The sequence below is a fragment of the Scyliorhinus canicula genome, chromosome 4 (assembly GCF_902713615.1).
Source record: "Scyliorhinus canicula chromosome 4, sScyCan1.1, whole genome shotgun sequence".
NCBI lineage: Eukaryota > Metazoa > Chordata > Chondrichthyes > Carcharhiniformes > Scyliorhinidae > Scyliorhinus > Scyliorhinus canicula.
Genome location: NC_052149.1, coordinates 13,043,099 through 13,064,196, shown reverse-complemented (window position 1 = coordinate 13,064,196; position 21,098 = coordinate 13,043,099). Strand labels below are relative to the sequence as shown.

The 21,098-nt window shown below is 47.7% G+C and overlaps 1 protein-coding gene across 2 annotated transcripts in view; it reads right to left on the bottom strand.

Annotated features, from left to right (window-relative positions):
- LOC119964356 (interferon-induced protein 44-like) overlaps nt 1-20,062 on the bottom strand; it is a 44,212-nt gene extending 24,150 nt beyond the window's left edge. Inside the window, exons 1-5 of one of the 2 annotated variants that reach the window (XM_038793730.1) lie at nt 19,892-20,062; nt 16,798-17,292; nt 10,205-10,244; nt 8,637-8,832; nt 1,190-1,342 (exon numbers count right to left, since the gene is read on the bottom strand). In XM_038793730.1, the coding sequence (XP_038649658.1) occupies nt 1,190-1,342; nt 8,637-8,832; nt 10,205-10,244; nt 16,798-17,284 (876 nt within the window). In that variant the 5' untranslated portion in view covers nt 17,285-17,292; nt 19,892-20,062. The remainder of the gene's footprint in view (nt 1-1,189; nt 1,343-8,636; nt 8,833-10,204; nt 10,245-16,797; nt 17,293-19,891) is intronic. The other variant, XM_038793731.1, reaches the window with a different exon arrangement.
- Between the last annotated feature and the right edge of the window lie 1,036 nt (nt 20,063-21,098).

Here is a 21,098-nt window from a genome sequence, read left to right as displayed (position 1 = left end):
ACCAGAATGACAGGGAGTGGGATAGCATGATCTTGGTTTCGGACAATGATCGGCACAATATCGAGGGCCGAAGGGCCTGTTCTGTGCTGTACTGTTCTATATTCTTTACATCACCACTAAATGCGATTTGGACATCTCATGAGATTTTCTGCTCTGTCGCAGAATTCAATGCTAAAGTAGTCGGAAGGAATTGAGCAGGGTCTCCTGGCTTGTGATCCTCCACCCCAGGGTGATCCTATAGTCACAGTCAAAGCACTAGGGAAATCCACCACACTATCTCCTACAGTCATGCTTATTGTGGTTCAGTGTAAAAGGAAAATCGCCTCCAATGTTCCTGTTAATCCAGCTTCAGAAGGTTTGTACCAACATTTAGAACATTAGAACGTCGTTAACGAGCTCTTAACAACAATATAGGCAGCACAATGTGAATGCCAAACCCATTTTTCTCTCACATCTCTCAGGATCATCGATCAATGAACATCAACACAGAATACTGGGATAAGAACAAAGAACAATACAGTACAGGAACAGGCCCTTCGGATCTCCAACCCTTGGGTGAAATTTTCCTAGAAAAATGGCAGTGTCAGGTTCTGACTGAAAACCGACGTGTTTCTCCCTGAAACACAGCCAGGTTTTCACTCCAGACCTTCTGACACATTGTCACAAAAAAGCATGGGGGGGGGGGGTTGTTTAGCAGTGTCACGCTCTCAGGGCGGGGCCTCCAAGAGCCAGCAACACAGAGATCGGGGCGCCGTTTTTAAGGGGCACCCCAATCTCAAAGTGCAGTTCAAGGCTGCCCCACCCACCCACCCCTAGGCATAGGACCCTCGGCAGAAATTGAGAACACCCCCACCCTGTAACACAGAGGGCCAACCTCCCCCTCGATCATTCAATGGTCAGTTCCCCAGGCATCAGGTGACCCAAACTCCCTCCCCCATCATCGCTGGCAATGGGGCATCATTGTCACCCCCCTCCACCATCATCACCGTTGACATTATTGTGGTGAGATCGTGCCGCCACAAATCCCATTATGGCCCTCTCACGAGAGTTAGCGGTTACAACAGGATTTGCGCCCACATCGAACAGGCCCAGGACATTTCACCCAAGACAGTTTGAACGTTTAGTGACAGATGATGGAAGTGTGAGAAGGGAGCAGAAGAAATATAATTTCATTAATAGCAGGTAATACCTGATACTTGTTAGGAACATGGCCTTTGATGATTCTGATAACATCATCACTGTGCATCCCGTATAATGTGGGTTCTGTAAGTCCCATTGTATCACACAGAATAAGAGGCAGAGATATGCCATCCTTTTCTCCTCTGAATGAGTATGTGGAGTACTGCAATTAAACAAAGATACCAGGGAGCAAAATAAAATCACTTTCAAAGTTAAAATCACTTTTACAAGGAGAAATGGAAAATGGCCATTATGTTAACAAAAAGAGAAAAGGGCAGGAATTTTGCACCCGTTTGCTCCATGTGTAAATGGTGACAGGGGATGTCAGTGAGGGGTGTTCCAAATGTGGGGGGAGGGGTGATACAGCCCGCTAATTATGTTAAAATGTATTGAAATGAGCTTCAGGGGAGGCAACTCGTGATGTCACTGGCGAGCAGTGGGGAGAACCGGAAAATGAGCTTTGTTGACGAGGTTCTCGTTTTCCAAATCTTGTGAGATTTTGTGAGTACGTCGCTGTTTGTGCCCGCAGTGAATATGGGCATAGAATCGTGGCAAAACTGCACACAATACTGAAGGTGTGCTCTCACCAAGATCTGTACAGCTACACTAACGCATCCTTGCTCCTGCACCTTGGTCCTCTTGCGATAAAGGCGAACATTACCATTTTGCTTCTTTTTGTACCTGCATGTTTGCTTTCAGTGAATGATGTGCCAAGTCACTCTGAACATCAACTTTTCTCAATCTATCACCATTTAAACAATACTCTGCCATTCTGTTTTCCATCCAAAGTGAACAACAGCACATTTATCCACATTATACTGCATCTGCCATGTAGTTGCCCACTCACTCAACTTGTTTAAGTCGTTCTGAAGTATTTTAAAATGCTGCTTACCGCTCACATTCCCACCAAGTTTCATGTCATTAGCAAACTTGGAAACTTGTCTCATGTGAATACTTGGGGCCAAGAAGTATCCCTGTTGTACCCCACGAGTAACCGCCTGCCACTTAAAAAAAAAAACATTTATTCCTACTCTGTTTTCTGTCTGCTAACTAATTCTCAATCCATGCCAATATATTGCTCCCAATCCCATGTGCTTTCAGTTTGCACTCAAACCTCTGATGTGGGACTTTATGAAAAGCCCAAATACAACGCATCCGCTGGTTCACCCTTATCTATTCTACTAAAAAATCTATGTTGACTTTGTCTAATCCCGTTGATATTTTCTTTGTATCCTTTTATCACATCCTCTATCATTTGCCCTACCACTGATATTCGGCTAACCGGTCTGTCATTCCGTTTTCTCCCTCCCTCCTTTTGCAGATAGTGGGGTTAGATTTGTCACCCTCCAATTTGTTGGGACTGTTCGAGAATTTTGGAAGATGGCAAACGATGTGTCCACTATTTCTATCGCCACCTCCTTTATTACCCAGGGTGTAGACTATCAGGCCCTGGGGGTTTATCAGCTTTCAGTCCCATTAATTTCTCCAGCACCAGTCTTTTGGTAATACTAACATTTCCTTCAGTTTCTCCTTCTCACTAGAATGTTGGTTCCCTAACATTTCTGGGAAGTTATTCGTGTCATCCTCTGTGAAGACAGAACTAAAGTAACTTTAATTTTTCTGTGATTATCTTGTTCTCCATTATCAATTCTCCCTTTACGGACTTTAAGGGATGTTTGCCTTTGCTGATCTTTTGCCTTCTTACATACTTAAGTAATCTTTATTGTCACAAGTAGGCTTACATTAACACTGCAATGAAGTTACCGTGAAAAGCCCCTAGTTGCTACTTACAGAAGCTTTTACAGTTCGCTTTTGTGCTACTTGTAAGTTTGCTCTCATATTCTATTTTCCCCAATCGCTTTGTCCTCCTTTGCTTAATTTGAAACTATGCCCAATCCTCAGGCTTGCTACTTTTTCCAGCAAATTTATATGACTCCTTTTTGTATCTAATCCGATGCTTAATTTCCTTTGTTACCAAGTTTGGGCTGATTTTCTTGTGTTTTAGCACCAAGAATGATCGTATAAAGCTGCAATGCATACATTTGTTTCCTAAATATTAACCATTGTTTATCACGGTCAGGCTTCTAATGAAGTTCCCCAATCTATCTCATGCCTCCGCAGTTTCCTTTGTTTCGATTGAGGGCCCTAGTTTCATATCAAATGTTTTCACTTGCCATCCTAATGAGGAGTTCCATCACATTATGGTCACTGTTCCCTAAAGCAGTGTTCTTCCAACTTTTTTTCCGGGGACCCATTTTTACCAACCAGCCAACCTTCGGGACCCAACCCGGCCGACCTTCGTGACCCACGCCGGCCAACCTTCGCGACCCACGCTGGCCGAACTGCAAGATCCACCATTTTCTCTTCCCTTGTTTACTACTGACAAAAATGGAGGAAATGGTTTTGGGTCCCTTTGGCCCTCGTACATGCCCCTCCAATGGAACCTGTTGGATGAACGTGAAGCCTTCCGGTGTTGGAAAGTATGGAGTCTCCATCTGTCCAAAATTCTACATTTTTGCGGCCAAAATTTTTTTACCTGTTCGTGGCCATTTTGAAGGCCGCTTGCAGCGGCGATATTAAAAGCCGGCTGCTGCGCGGGGATTTGCGCGATCGGGAGCGCCGCGAAGGACGGCTCCGCGACACTCCCTCCTAGATACAAAAAGGAGTCATATAAATATGCTGGAACAAGTAGCAAGCCTGAGGATAGCGCCACCCACGGGTCGCGACCCCGAGTTTGAAGAACACTGCCCCAAAGTACTCCACACAAGATTATTAACCCCTTCGCATTTCACAATGCCAGATCTAGAATGCTGGTCGCAAACAAGTCTTTTAAGAGGTTGGTGAATTGCCTCCATGTGTTGTGGAAGCCTTCTTCCGATCTCCTATTGGCAAATCTTATTTTTTCCAATTTAAGGAACTCGCCAAGTCAGACAGCCAGTCTATGGCCTTGGGTGGCATTGCTGATCTCCAGCCGAGCAGGTGTTTCTGGCGAGCAAAGGCTAGGGTGTCTGCCCCTCTCCCCATAAAGAGTTCTGGCTGTTCCGATACCCTGAAGGTTGTCAATAGCGGACAAGGCTCCACCTTCACCCCCACAACTCTGGACATGGCTTTGAAAAATGCAGTCCAGCGCCCAACAAGTTTGGGGCAGGACCAGAACATATGGGTGCGGGCCTCCCTGGTACCATTCATATTGGTCCTCCACCTCCTGGGTATCCTGGTCATGTGCGCACTGTGTACTACCTTTAATTGCATTAGACTCAGCTCTGTGCATGAGGAGGTGGGGTTCGTCCTATGCAGTGCTTCGATCCAGAGTCCTCCCCCTATCTCCATGCCCAGCTCCTCCTCCCACTTTCCTGTATCTCGTCCAGCATGGTCATTACCTTCTCTAACATTCACCGCACATGTCGGTGCCATTTCTTTTAATGCAATTTAGGGAGGCCAATCCACCTACTCGGCACATCTTTGGGTTGTGGGGGTGAGACCCGCACAGACACGGGGAGAATGTGCAAACTCCATATGCACAGTGACCTGGGGCCGGGATCAAACCCATGTATTCGGCGCCGTCAGGAAGCAGTGCTAGCCACTATGTCTCCGTGCCTCCCTGGGAGGCATTCATTTTTGCCGGGATTAAATTTTGTTTTTTGTCGATGGGGGCCACAGCGGACATTGCACTGAGTTTAAATGGTACCTGAGCTGGTTAAAGGTCATAGATCATATAATTTACAGTGCAGAAGGAGGCAATTCAGCCCATCGAGCCTGTATCGGCCCATGGAAAGATCAGCTTATCTAAGCCCACATCTCCACCATATCCCCGCAAACAGTAACCCCACCTAACCTTTTTAGACACCGAGGGGCAATTTATCATGGCCAATCCACCTAACCTGCACATCTTTGGACTGTGGGAGGAGACTGGAGCACCCGGAGGAAACCCACGCACACACGGGGAGAACGTGCAGACTCTGCACAGACAGTGACCCAAGCCGGGAATTGGACCCGGGAACCTGGAGCTGTGAAGCAACTGTGCGAACCACTATGCTACCGTACCGTACCGTACCGGTCCTTAGCGTGGCCACCACCACCGGGTTTCTTGAGTATTTAGCTGGGGGAAGGTTTGCCCAATCCATACGTAGATTAAAGTTGCCTATGATTACTGCAGCAGCCTTGTTACCTGCATCTCTAATTTCCTGTTTGACGCCTTCCCCTACCTTTCCCCTACTATTTGGAGACCTGTAGACAAGTCCCACTAATGTTTTCTGTTCCTTATTGCCCCTTAGCTCCACCCAGACTGATTCCACATCCAGGTTTTCTGAGCCAATATCCTCTCACTATTGGATTTATTTCATCCTGAACTAACAACACACACCCCACCTCCATTTCCTTTTTGCATGTCCTTCCTAAATATTGAATACCCTTGGATATTCAATTCCCAGCCTTGATTACCCTGCAGCCACTTCTCCGTAATCACAATCATATGTACCCATTTGCGCTATTCATTTATCTGCCTTATTGTGACCATCCGTGCATTCAGATACAAGCCTTTAGAATTCTCTTTTTCACATTTTTACACTGTTTTTTGTATTATGGCCCTTATTTTCTGCCAGTCAATGCAGACAGGTATTCCCCCACATTTCGTGCATCTTGGCTAAGTGCAGAGCCCTTCTGACTTCATGAAAATTCAGGCCCAGGACTGCGGAGGCTAGGGGAAATTTGATAGAGGTGTACAAGATTATGACAGGATTAGATGAAGTTGACAGAATATCATGATAGGGAGAGATTAGAAATTTGCGTTCAGAAATGGGGTCCATAAATAAAGCAGACAATTTAAAGGTTGGAACAGATTGACTCATTAGGGAATGCATGAGGTGATTCACCAAAGATCCATTGTCTTTCGGGACATTTCTACATGACCAGCCATATCCCATTAATGTAGTCTGATGACCTAATTGTCTATAAATGGAAGGTAGGTGCATATGAATGGCATAGCTCTGGCTTTTTGTGTAAATGGGAATGGGCTAACAGCCAAATAACGAGAATAGATTCACGTTTGACTCCCTGAGGGGAGATGCTTGCTTGAAGGGCTGGGAGGAGCTCAGAGAGAAAGAGAAATCCTTTTTGGGAACAAAGGCAGAAACAGTTGAGCAGCCAAGATGACAGGTCAGGACACCTGAAAGCAGAAGATTGTGGAGAGCAGCTAGCCAGGCCATGAAGCCTGCTAGCTTAAAGACATACACAGCCATGGAACAGGTCATGGAAACTGCCACAGAGGGAAAGTTGTGAGAAATAATTCTGACAGAGATGTCCTAACAGGAGAAAGATTGCTTCCTAAATGAAAGTGCTGCCTTTGCCTGGATGTGTAATTGGAACGAGAGCTGTATTTTAATGCCAAATGTTGTTTAATTGGAATTAGCGTGTTAAAGTTACGAAACTGCATTTAATCTGCTAGTGTTAGAAGTGTAATGTTTGCAAGTTTAAACATTGTTTTATTTTCTTTTGTTTTAATAAAGTTTTGTTAATAAAAATAACAAAACCCAATTTCTTATATTATCACTCCCGGGAGAAATCTATCTTTTCTCCACAGTCTTAAAATTTAAAAAACATTTTGCGTCTGGTTCAGTACCTTAGCCATTGTTGAGGTCTGACTAGGCGTTCGTAACAAATGTAAAACTGTTCTCATTAGCTGAGAAGGACTAGAGATTGTGGATTTGATATTTTGGATGTGAGAAAAATAGTTTTTATGCAGCGAGTGATAATAGGCTGGAACACGTTGCCTATGAGGGTGATGGAAGCTGAGAGAATCAATTATTTCAAAGGGGTTTAGATGTGCGCTCCCCCAACGATGGAGCTGAGGAATGAGGCTGATTAGATTGCTCTACAGAGAGCTAGCATGGAGTTGATGAACATAATGGCCTCACTCTGGCCATAGTGACTCTGTAAACTCACTCAGTCATTCAGGAAGTTCAACTTACCAGCAGCTGAGCCAATCACATCAAGAATAATCAGATCTATTTACCAGCCTGTGTGACAATGATACTATGATCATCAAGTCAGCATGGAATTCGAAAGGAAAATCAGCTTGACAAATCTACTAAAATTCTTTGAAGATGTAACTAGTATAGCAGATTAATATGTAAAGTTAAAGCGCATGGGATTGTGGGTAGTGTCATGAAATGGATAGAAAGCTGGTTAGCAGACAGGAAGCAAAACGGTGGAATAAATGAGTCTTTTCCTGATTGACAGGCAGTGACTAGTGGGGTACCGCAGGGATCTGTGCTAGGACCCCAACTGTTCACATTATATATTAATGATGTGGACGAAGGAACTAAATGTATTATCGCCAGATTTGCATCTGGTACAAAGTTGGGTGGGAAGGTGAACTGTGAGGAGGATGTAGAGATGCTTCAGCGAGATTTGGACAGGCTGAGTGAGTGGGCACATGCATGGCAGATGCAGTATAATGTGGATAAATGTGAGGTTATCCACTTCGGTAGCAAAAATTGAAAGGTCGAGTGTTATTTGAATGGGTGTAAATTGGGAGAGGTGGATACTCAGCGAGATCTTGGTGTCCTTGTGCATCATTCACTGAAAGGAAGCGTGCAGGTACAGCAGGCAATAAAGAAGGCAAATGGTATGTTGGCCTTCATAGCAATAGGATTTAAGTATAGGAATACAGATGTTTTATTCCAATTGTATAAGGCATTGATGAGGCCACACCTGGAGTATTATGTACAGTTCTGGTGTCCTTATCTGAGGATGTCCTTGCTATGGAGGGAGTGCAGTGAAGGTTTAACAGGCTGATTCCTGGGATGGTGGGGCTGTCACACGAGGAGAGACTAAGTCGGTTAGGATTATATTCAGTGGAGTTTCGAAGAGTGAGAGGGGATCTCATAGAATCTTACAAAATTCTATGAGGATTAGACAGGGTAGATTCAGAAAGAATGTTCCCGATGGTGGCGGAGTCCAGAACTAGGGCTAGGCCTCATAGTTTGAGGATAAGGGGTAAACCTTTTAGGACTGATGTGAGTAGAATTTTCTTCACCCAGACAGTGGTGATTCTGTGGAATTCGCTTCCACAGAAAGCAGTTGAGGGCAAAACGTTGTGTGACTTCAAGAAGGAATTAGATATAGCTTTTGGGGCTAAAGGGATCAAGGGATATGGGGGGGAAAGCGGGATCAGGGTATTGAACTTGATGATCAGCCATGATCATAATGACTGGCGGAGCAGGCTCGAAGGGCTGAATGGCCTCCTGCTGCTTCTATTTTCTATGTTTATGTATAGGGGACAGTAACACTCTCGGATTGTTGATGGATGTTGTACGCTGGATTGAGTCCCCCAGTGGTCATTATCAATGTTGATACATAATGAACTGAGCCAACAGAACATCTTAGCAAAAAAAGATAGGCAGCAAAATATATTAACAAGAAAAAGCAAAGCCCTCCTGGCTGATTTCTAAGTTTACCTTTGTTGTTGTCCTTGTTGATTCACCACCAACCATAACCCGATTGGTCACATGGCCACGGAAAATCGAATTGACAGAGTTGATAAAGCTAGACTTTCCTCCTCCGTTTGGTCCAATTAGCAAAACCCGTGCCTGAGACGTCAAGCTTTTGTATGGCGTATAGTTTTTGATGAAGTCTATCTGTTCTTGTCTTCTCCTGTTAGCAAGAATATTTACATGAACAAATATCAGGATTTTAGTAGTCATACTGATAGATCGCAGATTTCAGCTCACAGAGAGTTGGCTGATACTCTGGGTAACAAGACAAAAGCATTATTTCCACAGAGCTGATTTGAACTATTTTTACTATGGACCAGCAGTGGGTATCATGCCCAAATAACTTTGAGGCCCAGATCTTGTTCACAATCTGCCGGTGAACTACAGCTGCCAAACAGACACATAACTGGTCCTCTCTATCTGGGTTGGGGTGCAGGGAAAGGAAGTTGCTAAGAGAGGCTTTGGACAGCCCTCAATACCCAGAGTTCTTTGGTGAAGCCAAGATTTGCACATCTCCTCCTCCTAGCTTCACCAAACAATTAGACTTTGTTTCCTGGACTGTTTGCTAAGCACCAGTCTCTTTAAGGACTGCAGATGTGGATAATCATCACTCAGGCAGCACAGTGGTTAGCTTCACAGCACCAGGGTCCCAGGTTCGATTCCCGGCTGGGTGACTGTCTGTGCGCAGTCTGCATGTTCGCCTCGTGTCTGCGCGGGTTTCCTCCGGGTGCTCCTCCCACAACTCCCGAAAGACGTGCTTGTTAGGTGAATCGGACATTCTGAATTCTCCCTCTGTGTACGAACAGGCGCCGGAGTGTGTCGACTAGGGGATTTTCACAGTAACTTCATTGCAGTGTTAATGTAAGCCTACTTGTGATCTAATACTATTGCTAATTTCCCTTGATAACTATGATTTGGTCATCTTTCCCATTTTATTTTTGCACCAGACAGGAATAAACAGTTGTTGCAGTTCATCCATGTGCTCCTTCAATATTTGCCATTGTTCAATTCCCGTGCCGGCTGAGGTTATTTATGAACGTCCCTACCTTCTCAACTTTGCTCCTTGCCTGAGTGTGGTGATCCTCAGGTTAAATCACCACCAGTCAGCTCTCCCCCCTCAAAGGGGAAAGCAGCTTATGGTCATCTGGGACTTTAGCAACTTTACTTTTACTTGTATATTCCTTGGCCCTGGAAATAACGGAGGAACTCTTGGTTGGAAAGTACTGTGAATGGGCTCCACATCACTTGATTTGGGGTGGGTGGAAATTGGACCTGCTTCCCTGATCTCATAGACAAAAGATGCACACAGGAGTGAAGTGACTGAAGGTCACTCGAACCTTTGGAATTTGACCTTCATGAGAGTAGGCAAGAAAATGACACAGATAAAGACTAACTTCAACTTAAAAAACGATTACATTTATCACAGCTATATTAAAACAGGTTCTGGGCTCAAACACAGAAACACTCATTGAAAAGCCTCAGTTTTACATTTAGGCCCATTCTAAAGCCGAACTGGCCATGAAGAAACTTACTCTGTTGTCCAAGTTAAATGTCTCCAGGGAGTTTTTAACTCTGAAAAACACAAGGAAATATAAAACAATAACAAAAATAACAACTGTTGAACACAACAGAAACAGAGTGCAGTGTTTCAAAAGGCACACTCAAATCAAACACAGGAGGAGCCAGTAAGCACTGTGAAAGTGACATTACAATTCAGAGGGTGAGTGGGGAAACAGAAAACAGCCAGAGCATGCTTTAATCTGATTGACTAGAAATGATAATCAAAGGGATTTGGATCATATACGTTAAAAGTAAACATTTCCATTAACCTTCCCATAGTGACGTTAACACAGGAGGAACCACTCATTAGTGAGCAGCTAATGGGGGCAAGGCATCAAGTGCGGAATGAGGTGCTTTCTCAAAAAGTAGAGCCAAAGGTGAGAGTGAAAATTGTAATATGGGAATTGAGGGTCAGAAAATGGCAGGAAGGGGCAGAGAGAACAATACCTAAGAATGGATCAACAATCAAGATTTTACAAACATTTTAAAAATAAATTTAGAGTACCCAATTCATTTTTCCAATTAAGGGGCAATTTAGCGTGGTCAATCCACCTACCCTGCACATCTTTGGGTTGTGGGGGCGAAACCCACGCAGACACGGGGAGAATGTGCAAACTCCACATGGACAGTGACCCAGAGCCGGGTTCGAACCTGGGACCTCGGCGTGCGGCCTGGGACCTTGAGGCAGCAGGGCTAACCCACTGCGCCACCGTGCTGCCCTTAGATTTTACAAACATAACAAAAAGTCAAATCTAAAGCCTCTGTATCTGAATGCGTATGTGTAACATTCATAACAAAGTAAACAAATTGATAGCACCCATTTAAATAAATAAGTATAACGTGCTAGCCATTACAGAGACATGGCTGCAGGATGACCAGGCTTGTGTCCTGAATATTATTGGGTAAATGACATTCAGGAGGAATAGGAAGCTAGGTAACAGTGGAGGGGTTGCACTGTTAATCAAGGATAGCATTTGTGCAATAGTTAGAGATGGTCTTAGTTCAGGGGATCGGGATGTAAAATGATTTGGGTGGAGAATAGGAAGATATGGGAAATAATGCGGGAAAGGTTACATAAGTCACATGTGGAAGTGGTCAATAGGCCCTCTAACAGTAACCACAATGTAGGATAAAGCATCCAAGGAGAAATATTGGGTGTTGTGATAAATGGACAGCAATAATAATGGATGATTTTAATCTACATGTAAACTGGAAAAATAAGATTGGCAGCATTAGCCTGAATGAGGAGTTCATAGAATACTTTTGAGATAGTTTCTCAGAGCAACATGTTCTGGAACCAACCAGACCGGTATTAAACTTGGTATAGTGTAATGTGACAGGATTAAGTAATGATCTCAGAATAAGGGCACCCGAATAAGAGCGACCACATCGGCCTGTAATGTCTTAGCCCCTCAGCATTGGGTTTGGGTGGAGACCACAAAAATGTGCTGGGGAATCCTTCTTGGCAGCTCCCACTTAAGAGTTTATCCAGCAATTATCCAGAAGAGCTAACTTCCCCTGGACAATTAATCTGGACTGGGAATGATCGGACAAAGCTATCCCTGATGGATTGCCAGTCTCGCCAGACTTACCTGCACTGTAATTCCGAACCCCTGTCTCGTGAAACCTTCCTTGCTCAGGCTCAGTAAGGTAGGAGCAGCAAAGGAGGCCCCTGGCAGGATCGCCGTGGAGTGACTGGAACGCAGAGAGGTAAGTTACTCCCCTTTTTTCAGCAGGAGCTGCCGTAAAAGGGACAATTTACAGGGAGCAGGTTTAGGGAATCCAGGAGTGGGGGATGGGGGTCACACCCAGACAGAAGGTGGGGGTCGGGTCTGGCCCAAGGGAAGGGAGGGGGTTGGGTCTGACCCGGGGGAGGGAGGGGGTCGGGTCTGACCCGGGGGAGGGTCGGTGGTGGTTGTGTAGGGAGTGGTCAGGTCAGACCTTTGGGGGCGGGGGGGGGGGGGTGGGGGGGCGGGAAGGGGGTCTGGATGGAACAGGGGTGGAGGTCAGATTGGGTCACACCTGCCGGTCAGGCCAAACCCTGGGGTGGAGGTCGGGCTGGTTCGCAGCAGGACAGGGGATTGGGCCAGGGGACTGGGCTCAGGTCGGGTACAGAGGAGTGTCGTGAGGAGTCAGGTCAGATCGGGCTGGGGGGGGGGGGTTGGGCCTGGTCACACCGGGAGGATGGTTCGAACTGGATCGCATCAGGAAAGGGGGTTGGGAGGCATCGAGGGGGGGTTCAGATCAGGTTGTGTCAGGTCGAGGGTGGGGGGGTGGCCAGTGGGTCCCCTGGGGGGTCGTGTCATGTCGTATGGGGGGGGGGGGGGGGCTGTCCTGTGCCAGGCTGGGTCCAGGTTTTTCAAATAGTTACTCTGGAGTTGGAAGTGATTTTTTTTCCTCTAACCCTTTCAGAGTAACTTTCAAATTAAATCTGGCAGAACCACCTGAAGTTAAGGATTTTAATCGCTTCTGTCAGATGGTTCCCAGCCCAACACAATTGTCCAGAGGAAGTTAACACCTCAGGCAAATGCCTGCTGAATCCTAATGTGGGAACTTCCTTGAGGGATTCCCAGCACATCATTGGGATACCCACTAAATGGGATCCTGGGGAGCAGAGAGTTTTCCGATCACAATGTGGCAAAGATCAACAGTAAATTAGAGGATTGGGAAAGTTTAAACAACCAACACAAGGTGACCAAAAATAACAAGGAGGGAGAAGAAAAATTATGATTCTGAATTAGGAAGTAATATAAAACAGACAGCATGAGATTCTTTAGGTACATAAAGAGGAAGAGAGAGGCCAAGTTAACATCGGCCCCTGAGAGAATGAGACTGGGGTGAATAATAATGGGGAGCCAGGAAATGGCAGAGGAGTTAAACAAATACTTTGCATCAGTCTTCAAGGAGGAAAACACAAATAACATTCCAAAATATTAAACAATCAAGGGACAGAAGGGGTGTGGGCGGAAGTAAATGTAATGGCCGGATTTCTCGAGCCCACAGCGGGTCGGAGACCCGCGCGGTCGCTGCAGCGCCGGACGGGGGCCGCTGAAATAGGCCCCCGCGGCGATTCTCTGCGGGCGACGGGCCAAACTCCCGGCGTCTTCCGCCGGCATGGTTTAAACCTGGCACCCCCCGGCGGGAGCTTGGACCCGCGGCAGCTGTGGACGTCTGGTTGGGGGGGGGGGGGGGGGGGGGGGGGAGGATCTGACTCCAGGGGAGCCTCGATGGGTCCAGGCCCGCGATCGGGGGCTTCCGATCAGTGGGCTGCCGCGATCTGGAAGGGGCCTACCTCCTTCCGCGCGGGCCCGCTGTTCGGTCCCCGACATGTTGCTCCGCGCTGGCGCGGAGACGGCAACCATGCGCACGCGCGGACCCCCGCCGGCCGTGCAGGGCCGCCTTTCAGTGCCGGAGCAGCGCACAGCACTCTGGCGCCATTCTGGCCCCCTAAAAACGGAGAATTACTGGACCAGGAGGCCCGTTGACGCCGGCCTACACCATTCCGATGTTTACGCCGGCATCAACACTTGGCCGGGATTTTGGAGAATCCCGGCCAATAACTATCACTAGTGCTGGAGAAACTAATGGGGCTAAAGGCAAATGAGTCCCCTGGATGGGTTGCAATTCAGGACATTAAAGTGCCTACAAAAGATAGTAGTTGCACTGGTAGTACTCTTGCAAGAATCCTTCAACTCTGGAAAAGTCCCAGAAGATTGGAAAACTGCCGAACTGGGAGAGAAAAAGCAGATAACTATAGGCCAGTTAGCTTAACTTCTGTCATTGGGAAAATGTGAGATTCCATTGTAAAGGATGTAATAGCAGAGCATTTAAAGATACATAATATAATCAGGCAGAATCAGCATGGCTTCATGAAGGGAAAATAATGCCTGACAAATTTATTAGAATTCTTTGAGGTGGTAATGAGCAGGATGGATGAAGGGGAACCAGTAGATTTAATATACTTGGATTTCCAAAAAGCGTTCATTAAGGTATCGCTCAAAAAACTACTTAATAAGAGCCCATGGTGTTGGGGTAGTATATTGGCATGGATCAGCCATGATTGAATGGCAGAGCAGACTCAATGGCTGAGTGACCTAATTCTGTTCCTATATCTTATAGATGGAAGATTGGTTAACTAATGGAAGGCAGAGAGTAGGGATAAGAGTAGGGATAACAAGTAGGCAACCTGTATCTAGTGGAGTGACTCAGAATGGCCGTATACTTCCACCGAGGATGGGTTCCAGGGCTGCCTCCTCCTTCAGGGTGCTTGCTGGCTTCATGGGATGGAGAGGCAGCTGGAGTGAATTCCAGAGACCTCAATGTCATCTGGCACTAATCTTGGAGGCACGCCACTGTCTAAACCATGTTGTTGATGCACTCGTCATGGTGCTCTGTGACTGGACCATGTCCCTCAGTGACTCGGACATGTCCCTCAGTGACTCGGACATGTCCCTCAGTGACTCGGACATGTCACTCAGTGACTCGGACATGTCACTCAGTGACTCGGACATGTCCCTCAGTGACACGGACATGTCCCTCAGTGACTCGGACATGTCCCTCAGTGACTCGGACATGTCACTCAGTGACTCGGACATGTCACTCAGTGACTCGGTCATGTCCCTCAGTGACTCGGACATGTCCCTCAGTGACTCGGTCATGTCCCTCAGTGACACGGACATGTCCCTCAGTGACTCGGACATGTCCCTCAGTGACTCGGTCATGTCCCTCAGTGACTCGGACATGTCCCTCAGTGACTCGGACATGTCACTCAGCGGATGGTCAATGCTCTCGATGCCCTCAGCCATGGTCCTTTGTGACTGGGCCAAGCTCAGGAGCGCTTCAGCAATGTCCATCTGTGCCTGCGACATGTCAATGTGTGACTGGGCCCTCCTGTGCTGCGCCTCAGCATAGACACCACACTGTAACCCAAGCTTTGGACGTCCTCAGACATGCCACTGACTTCTTGTCCCAGGCTTTCTACGGCAGACGTCATCCTTGCAGTGTTGGCCTGGGTGGCACTCAATGCCAGAACCGTCTCCTGTGCCTGAAGGCTATTGGACTGCCCCAGTTGGACTTGCAAGTGCTGCAATGTGAATGTTGCAGTGTCAACCTGTCCTGGGGGCAGTGCCAGGGGGCAGTGCCAAGGTTAGCCCAATGGGAGGAGTGGGTTCACTGATGTATGGTGGAGGTGGGTAACATGGGGAAATGCCAGCGATGATGGTAAGGGCAGCGGGGGGGGCAATGCCGGCGATGAGGATCAGGTGGTCGGGGGGAAAGACTGCAATGATTGTCGGTGTGGAATTCCCGAAAGATCCGTGATGGGACTGTGGACCGTTATACTGCAGCACTGAACAGGGCGACCGTTCCGATCTCAGGACAGCCAGTTGCCATCTCTAAGTATCCCCACCCCGCCAGAGTGACGCCGTAAACAACGGGCATTTTTATTTTGGTAAAGAGGCTCAAGATTTGGAGAGAAATGTAACTGGAGAGTGACACGCCGGTTTTCAGTCTGACACTGACACTTTGATATTTTCTGGGAAGATTCCGCCTGTTGTTTGACTGGGATCCAACGCAGGTCAGGAAGCAGGGGCTGGATTCTCCCCTACCCGGCGGGGCGGAGGGTCCCGGCGGGATGGAGTGGCGTGAACCACTCCGGCGTCGGGACGTCCCAAAGGTGCGGATTGCTCCGCACTTTTAGGGGCCAAGCCCTCACCTTGAGGGGCTAGGCACGCGCCGGAGTGGGTCCCGTCCCACCGGCCGGCGGGAACGGCCTTTGGCACCACGTCAGCCGGGGCCAAAGGGACTTCGCCGGCCGGGGGAAGTCCGCGCATGGGAGGCGGTCACTTCCGCGTTGGCCATTGCGGAGGCTGATGCCCGACGCAGAAGGAAAAGAGTGCCCCCCTCACAGGCCCGCCCGCGGGTCAGTGGGCCCTGATCGCGGGCCAGGCCACCGTGGATGCACCCCCCGGGGGCAGATCGCCCTGCGCGCCCCCCCCCCAGGACCCCGGAGCCCGCCCGCGCCGCCAGTCCTGCCGGTAAGGTAGGTGGGTTGATTACCGCCAGCGGGACAGGCATTACAGCAGCGGAACTTTGGCCCATTGCGGGCCGGAGAATCGCCGGTGGGGTCCGCGGACAGGCGAGGCATCACTCCCACCCCCGCCGACTATCTGGTGCCGGAGAATTCGGCGGCTGGCGGGGGCGGGATTCACGCCGGCCCCCGGCGATTATCCGACCCGGCATGCGGTCGGAGAATCTAGCCCCAGTGCAGTAAAGGAACTCGCTGTGAGTTAAGACACGGGCAGCAGAGTTTTGGATGAGCTTAATTTCCAGAGACCAGCCAGGAGAGCACTGAAACCGGAGGTAACAAAGGCACGAATGAGACGTTCAGCAGCAGAAGAGCAGAGACAGCTGCAGAGTCAGGCAATGTCATGGAGATCAGAGTAGGTGGTCGAAATGATGGCACATGTTTGAGGTCGGAGGTGCATCTGAAGGACTTTCCTAATCCCAGAATTGCATAACTGAACCTCATTTTATAACCATTCCTGTAAAATGAAAGGGTTCTTACCTTCCACACGGTAAACTTCACATTCAACAAGATTTACATTGCTGCCAAACAGGACATTTTTACCAACACCTTTAAAGTTACCAGATCTTTCTTGGATTTGTCTGGACAGAAGCAGAAATAAGAGACTGTGTCCAAAATTGGGACCCGAGTTCACATCATTGTAAACAGCCACAGTATCTGCTTTCACAGCAAACCTTCTTGGCTTTTCTCCTGATCCATGAGTGCTTAATCCGAAGAGAAAAGCCTTGTTATCCACTTCGGAAGAATTCTGGCAAAAATCTTGACTTGTGTAACCTCCAGAAATGAGACCCGGCTTGTTGTACCCAACAGTTATTGTTGGTCCTTGTCCACCACATTTTTCATAAAAATATTTGCCAGCGAATCCATGGACACTCGCTTTGTAAAGTAAATGCAAGTTTACTTTCCCGAGAAGTTGGGCTAAGTCTTTCCGATTTGCTGCTGTCAGCCGAGATACGATTTCAGACATGCTGAAAACTAAACAAGTTTGATTAAAATTAATTTTATCCACAGAAGCGGCTTGAGTATAACTTGTTCTAGAAAAACACACACAAACATGCAAACTGGGAGCAGAAGTAGGCCATTCAGCCCCTCGGACCATTCGATAAGATCATGGCTAATCTGAATTTTGCCTCAATGCCACATTCCTGCTCACACTCGATAACTTTGATACCCTTGTTCATCAAAAATCTATCTATCGTTGCCTTAAAAATGTTACTAAATAAAAATATATATGAATAATAAAAAAATATTCAGATACATGATGGAATTAATCCAGGGATCCTTTGTGCTATTAACCTGGACTCAGTTGTAGCACTTTTACTTCCATTCCGACAATTGACGTGTTTCCTACATTCCAGTAGGGACTGCACTTCATCAAAAGTACTTAATTTGCTGAAACAAGTTTTAGGTCGGAGGTGCATTTGAAGGTCAAATATGACAGACTTTCCTCATCTCAGAATTGCTTAACTGAACCACATTTTATAACCACTCCTAGTGAAATGAAAGGGTTCTTATCTTTCACAAGAAATTAGCTGCCAAATTAATATGCTAATTATTTATGTCAGTTTGCGAGAATTCCTCCGATGCAATCAGGGCTGGGATTCTCCCCTACCCGGCGGGGCGGGGGGACCCGGCGGGATGGAGTGGCGTGAACTACTCCGGCGTCGGGCCACCCCAAAGGTAAGTAAGTCTCTGCACCTTTAGGGGCCAAGCCGTAACATTGAGGGGCTCGGCCCGCGCCAGAGTGGTTGGCGCTCCGCCGGCTAGAATGGACGGCCTTTGGCACCACGCCAGCCGGGGCCGAAGGGACTTAGCCGGCTGGCGGAAGTCTGCGCATGCGCCGGAGCGTCAGCGTCTGCTGACGTCATCCCCGCGCATGCGCAGGGGAGGGGGTCACTTCCGCCTCCGCCATGGTGAAGACTATGGCAAAGGCGGAAGGAAAAGAGTGCCCCCATGGCACAGGGCCGCCCGACGATCAATGGGCCCCGATCGCGGGCCAGGCCACCGTGGGGGCACCCCCTGGGACCAGATCGCCCCCCCCCCCCCAGGACCCCGTAGCCCGCCTGCGCTGCCTGCTCCCGCCGGTAAGGTAGATGGTTTGATCCACGCTGGCGGGAGAGGCTTGACAGTGGCGGGACTTCGGCCCATCGCGGGCTGGAGAATCGCTGGGGGAGGGGTTCCGCCGACCGGCGCGTCGCGATTCCTGCTCCCGCTGAATCTCCGGTGCCGGAGTGGATTGTAGCAGACTGGTTCGTCAGTCAGAGTAGCTACAGCAGGATTAACAGGAGAGTCGAATCCAAGTTAGAGAATCGTTAACCGCTTAATAAATGTGTTAAAGCTCTCTCCAAGTCTGAACCTTCCTTTGTCAGAGTGCACATCAAGGAAGCAGCTTATGTTACGTCAAGAAGCATAACAAAACAGTGGCAACATCAAAATTATTTGAGCTTTATTCCAATGAATTCTCAGATGGAAGATTTCACCAAACTTCCTGATAACAACACTCTTTATTAGTGTCACAAGCAGGCTTACATTAACACAGCAATGAAGTTACTGTGAAAAGCCCCTAGTCACCACATTCCGGCGCCTGTTCGGGTACACAGAGGGAGATTTCAGAATGTCCAAATTACCTAACAGCACGTCCTTTGGGACTTGTTGGAGGAAACTGGAGCACCCGGAGGAAACCCAATCAGACAGGGGGAGACTGTGCACACTCCGCAGTGACCCAAGCCTAGCAATCGAACATCTCAAGGTGCTTTACAGCCAGTTAGGTTTTTTAAAGTGTAGTCATTGGGGTGAATTCTCTGCCGGTGGGATTCCCCGTTCCACCGGCCAGTGCCTCCCCTCCCCATGGGTTTCTCGGCAGCATGGGGTAACAACATGTTGATTTATTGTCGATAAATTTAGAGTACCCAAATCATTTATTTCCAATTAAGGGGCAATTTAGTGTGGCCAACCCACCTACCCTGCACATCTTTGGGTTGTGGGGGTGAAACCCACACAGACACGGGGAGAATGTGCAAACTGCACACGGACAGGGACCCAGAGCTGGGATCGAATCTGGGACCTCGGTGCTGTGAGGCCGCAGTGCTAACCACTGCGCCACGGTGCTGCCCCTTTAATGATGCTGATTGAAGGATAAACACTTAATAAATATTGACGGGACACTGGGGATAACACTCTTGCTCTACTTGAAAATAGTGCCCATGGTATCATTGACACACAGGCAGATTGGTGCTGGGTTTAACATCAACTCAACAGCAGTTCCAGCATTCCATACAAGCCCTGGAATGGGATTTACCCCCCAAACCCTGAGACTCAGAGAGCAGAGTGTGGGAACTGAACCAGCCTGACGCCGACACCACTTCCAAAGTGAGCCAGAGAGAATGTTAATTCATTTCAACTTTACACACATCAATCCAAAATGTCTTAAAAACACGAACAGAAGGAGGCCATTCTAACATCGATAGATTAACAGTAACTGCCATTGCTCCCAACACATTGATATCCTGATGTAATAACTCCAGCATCATCTGCAGAGTCCCAATTGTGATGGAAAATATTCCAGAAAACTTACTTCTTTAGTGACGAGAGATGTCACACCCTCTTCCCACCGGCACAGCTGAGCTAAACGCTCTACACCAGCCTCAGACTCCGAATGGTGACTTTGGGAAAAAGAAACTCCAGCTCACTGCAATTCAGGATTAGTTTCGGTTTCATTTCCACCGACATCTAAATCGGAATTGGAAATCAAAACTCAGCCGGTCCGGTCCAAAATCACTTCGCCCCACCTCCCTTAAAAATACTTCATCAATTCCCCTGCATTTACCCAGCACATATTTTACTGCATTTTCACCGACTAAATATTAACACACTCCACACCCGCTGTAAATATTAACACACTCCACACCCCCTGTAAATATTAACACACTCCACACCCCCTGTAAATATTAACACACACCACACTCCCTGTAAATATTAACACACTCCACACTCCCTGTAAATATTAACACACTCCACACCCCCTGTAAATATTAACACACTCCACACCCCCTGTAAATATTAACACACACCACACTCCCTGTAAATATTAACACACTCCACACTCCCTGTAAATATTAACACACTCCACACCCCCTGTAAATATTAACACACTCCACACTCCCTATAAATATTAACACACCCCACACCCCCTGTAAATATTAACACACCCCACACCCCCTGTAAATATTAACACACTCCACACCCCCTGTAAATATTAACACACCCCACACCCCCTGTAAATATTAACACAGTCCACACTCCCTGTAAATATTAACACACTCCACACCCCCTGTAAATATTAACACACTCCACACCCCCTGTAAATACTAACACACCCCACACCCCCTGTAAATATTAACACACTCCACACTCCCTGTAAATATTAACACACTCCACACCCCCTGTAAATATTAACACACTCCACACCCCCTGTAAATATTAACACACCCCACACCCCTGTAAATATTAACACACTCCACACCCCCTGTAAATACTAACACACCCCACACCCCCTGTAAATATTAACACACTCCACACCCCCTGTAAATATTAACACACTCCACACCCCCTGTAAATATTAACACACTCCACACCCCCTGTAAATATTAACACACTCCACACTCCCTGTAAATATTAACACACTCCACACTCTCTGTAAATATTAACACACTTTTCACACTCCATGAGCGCGATTCTCCGCACCCGCGGAAAATCGCGAAGTCGGCCGTGAAAACGCCCAG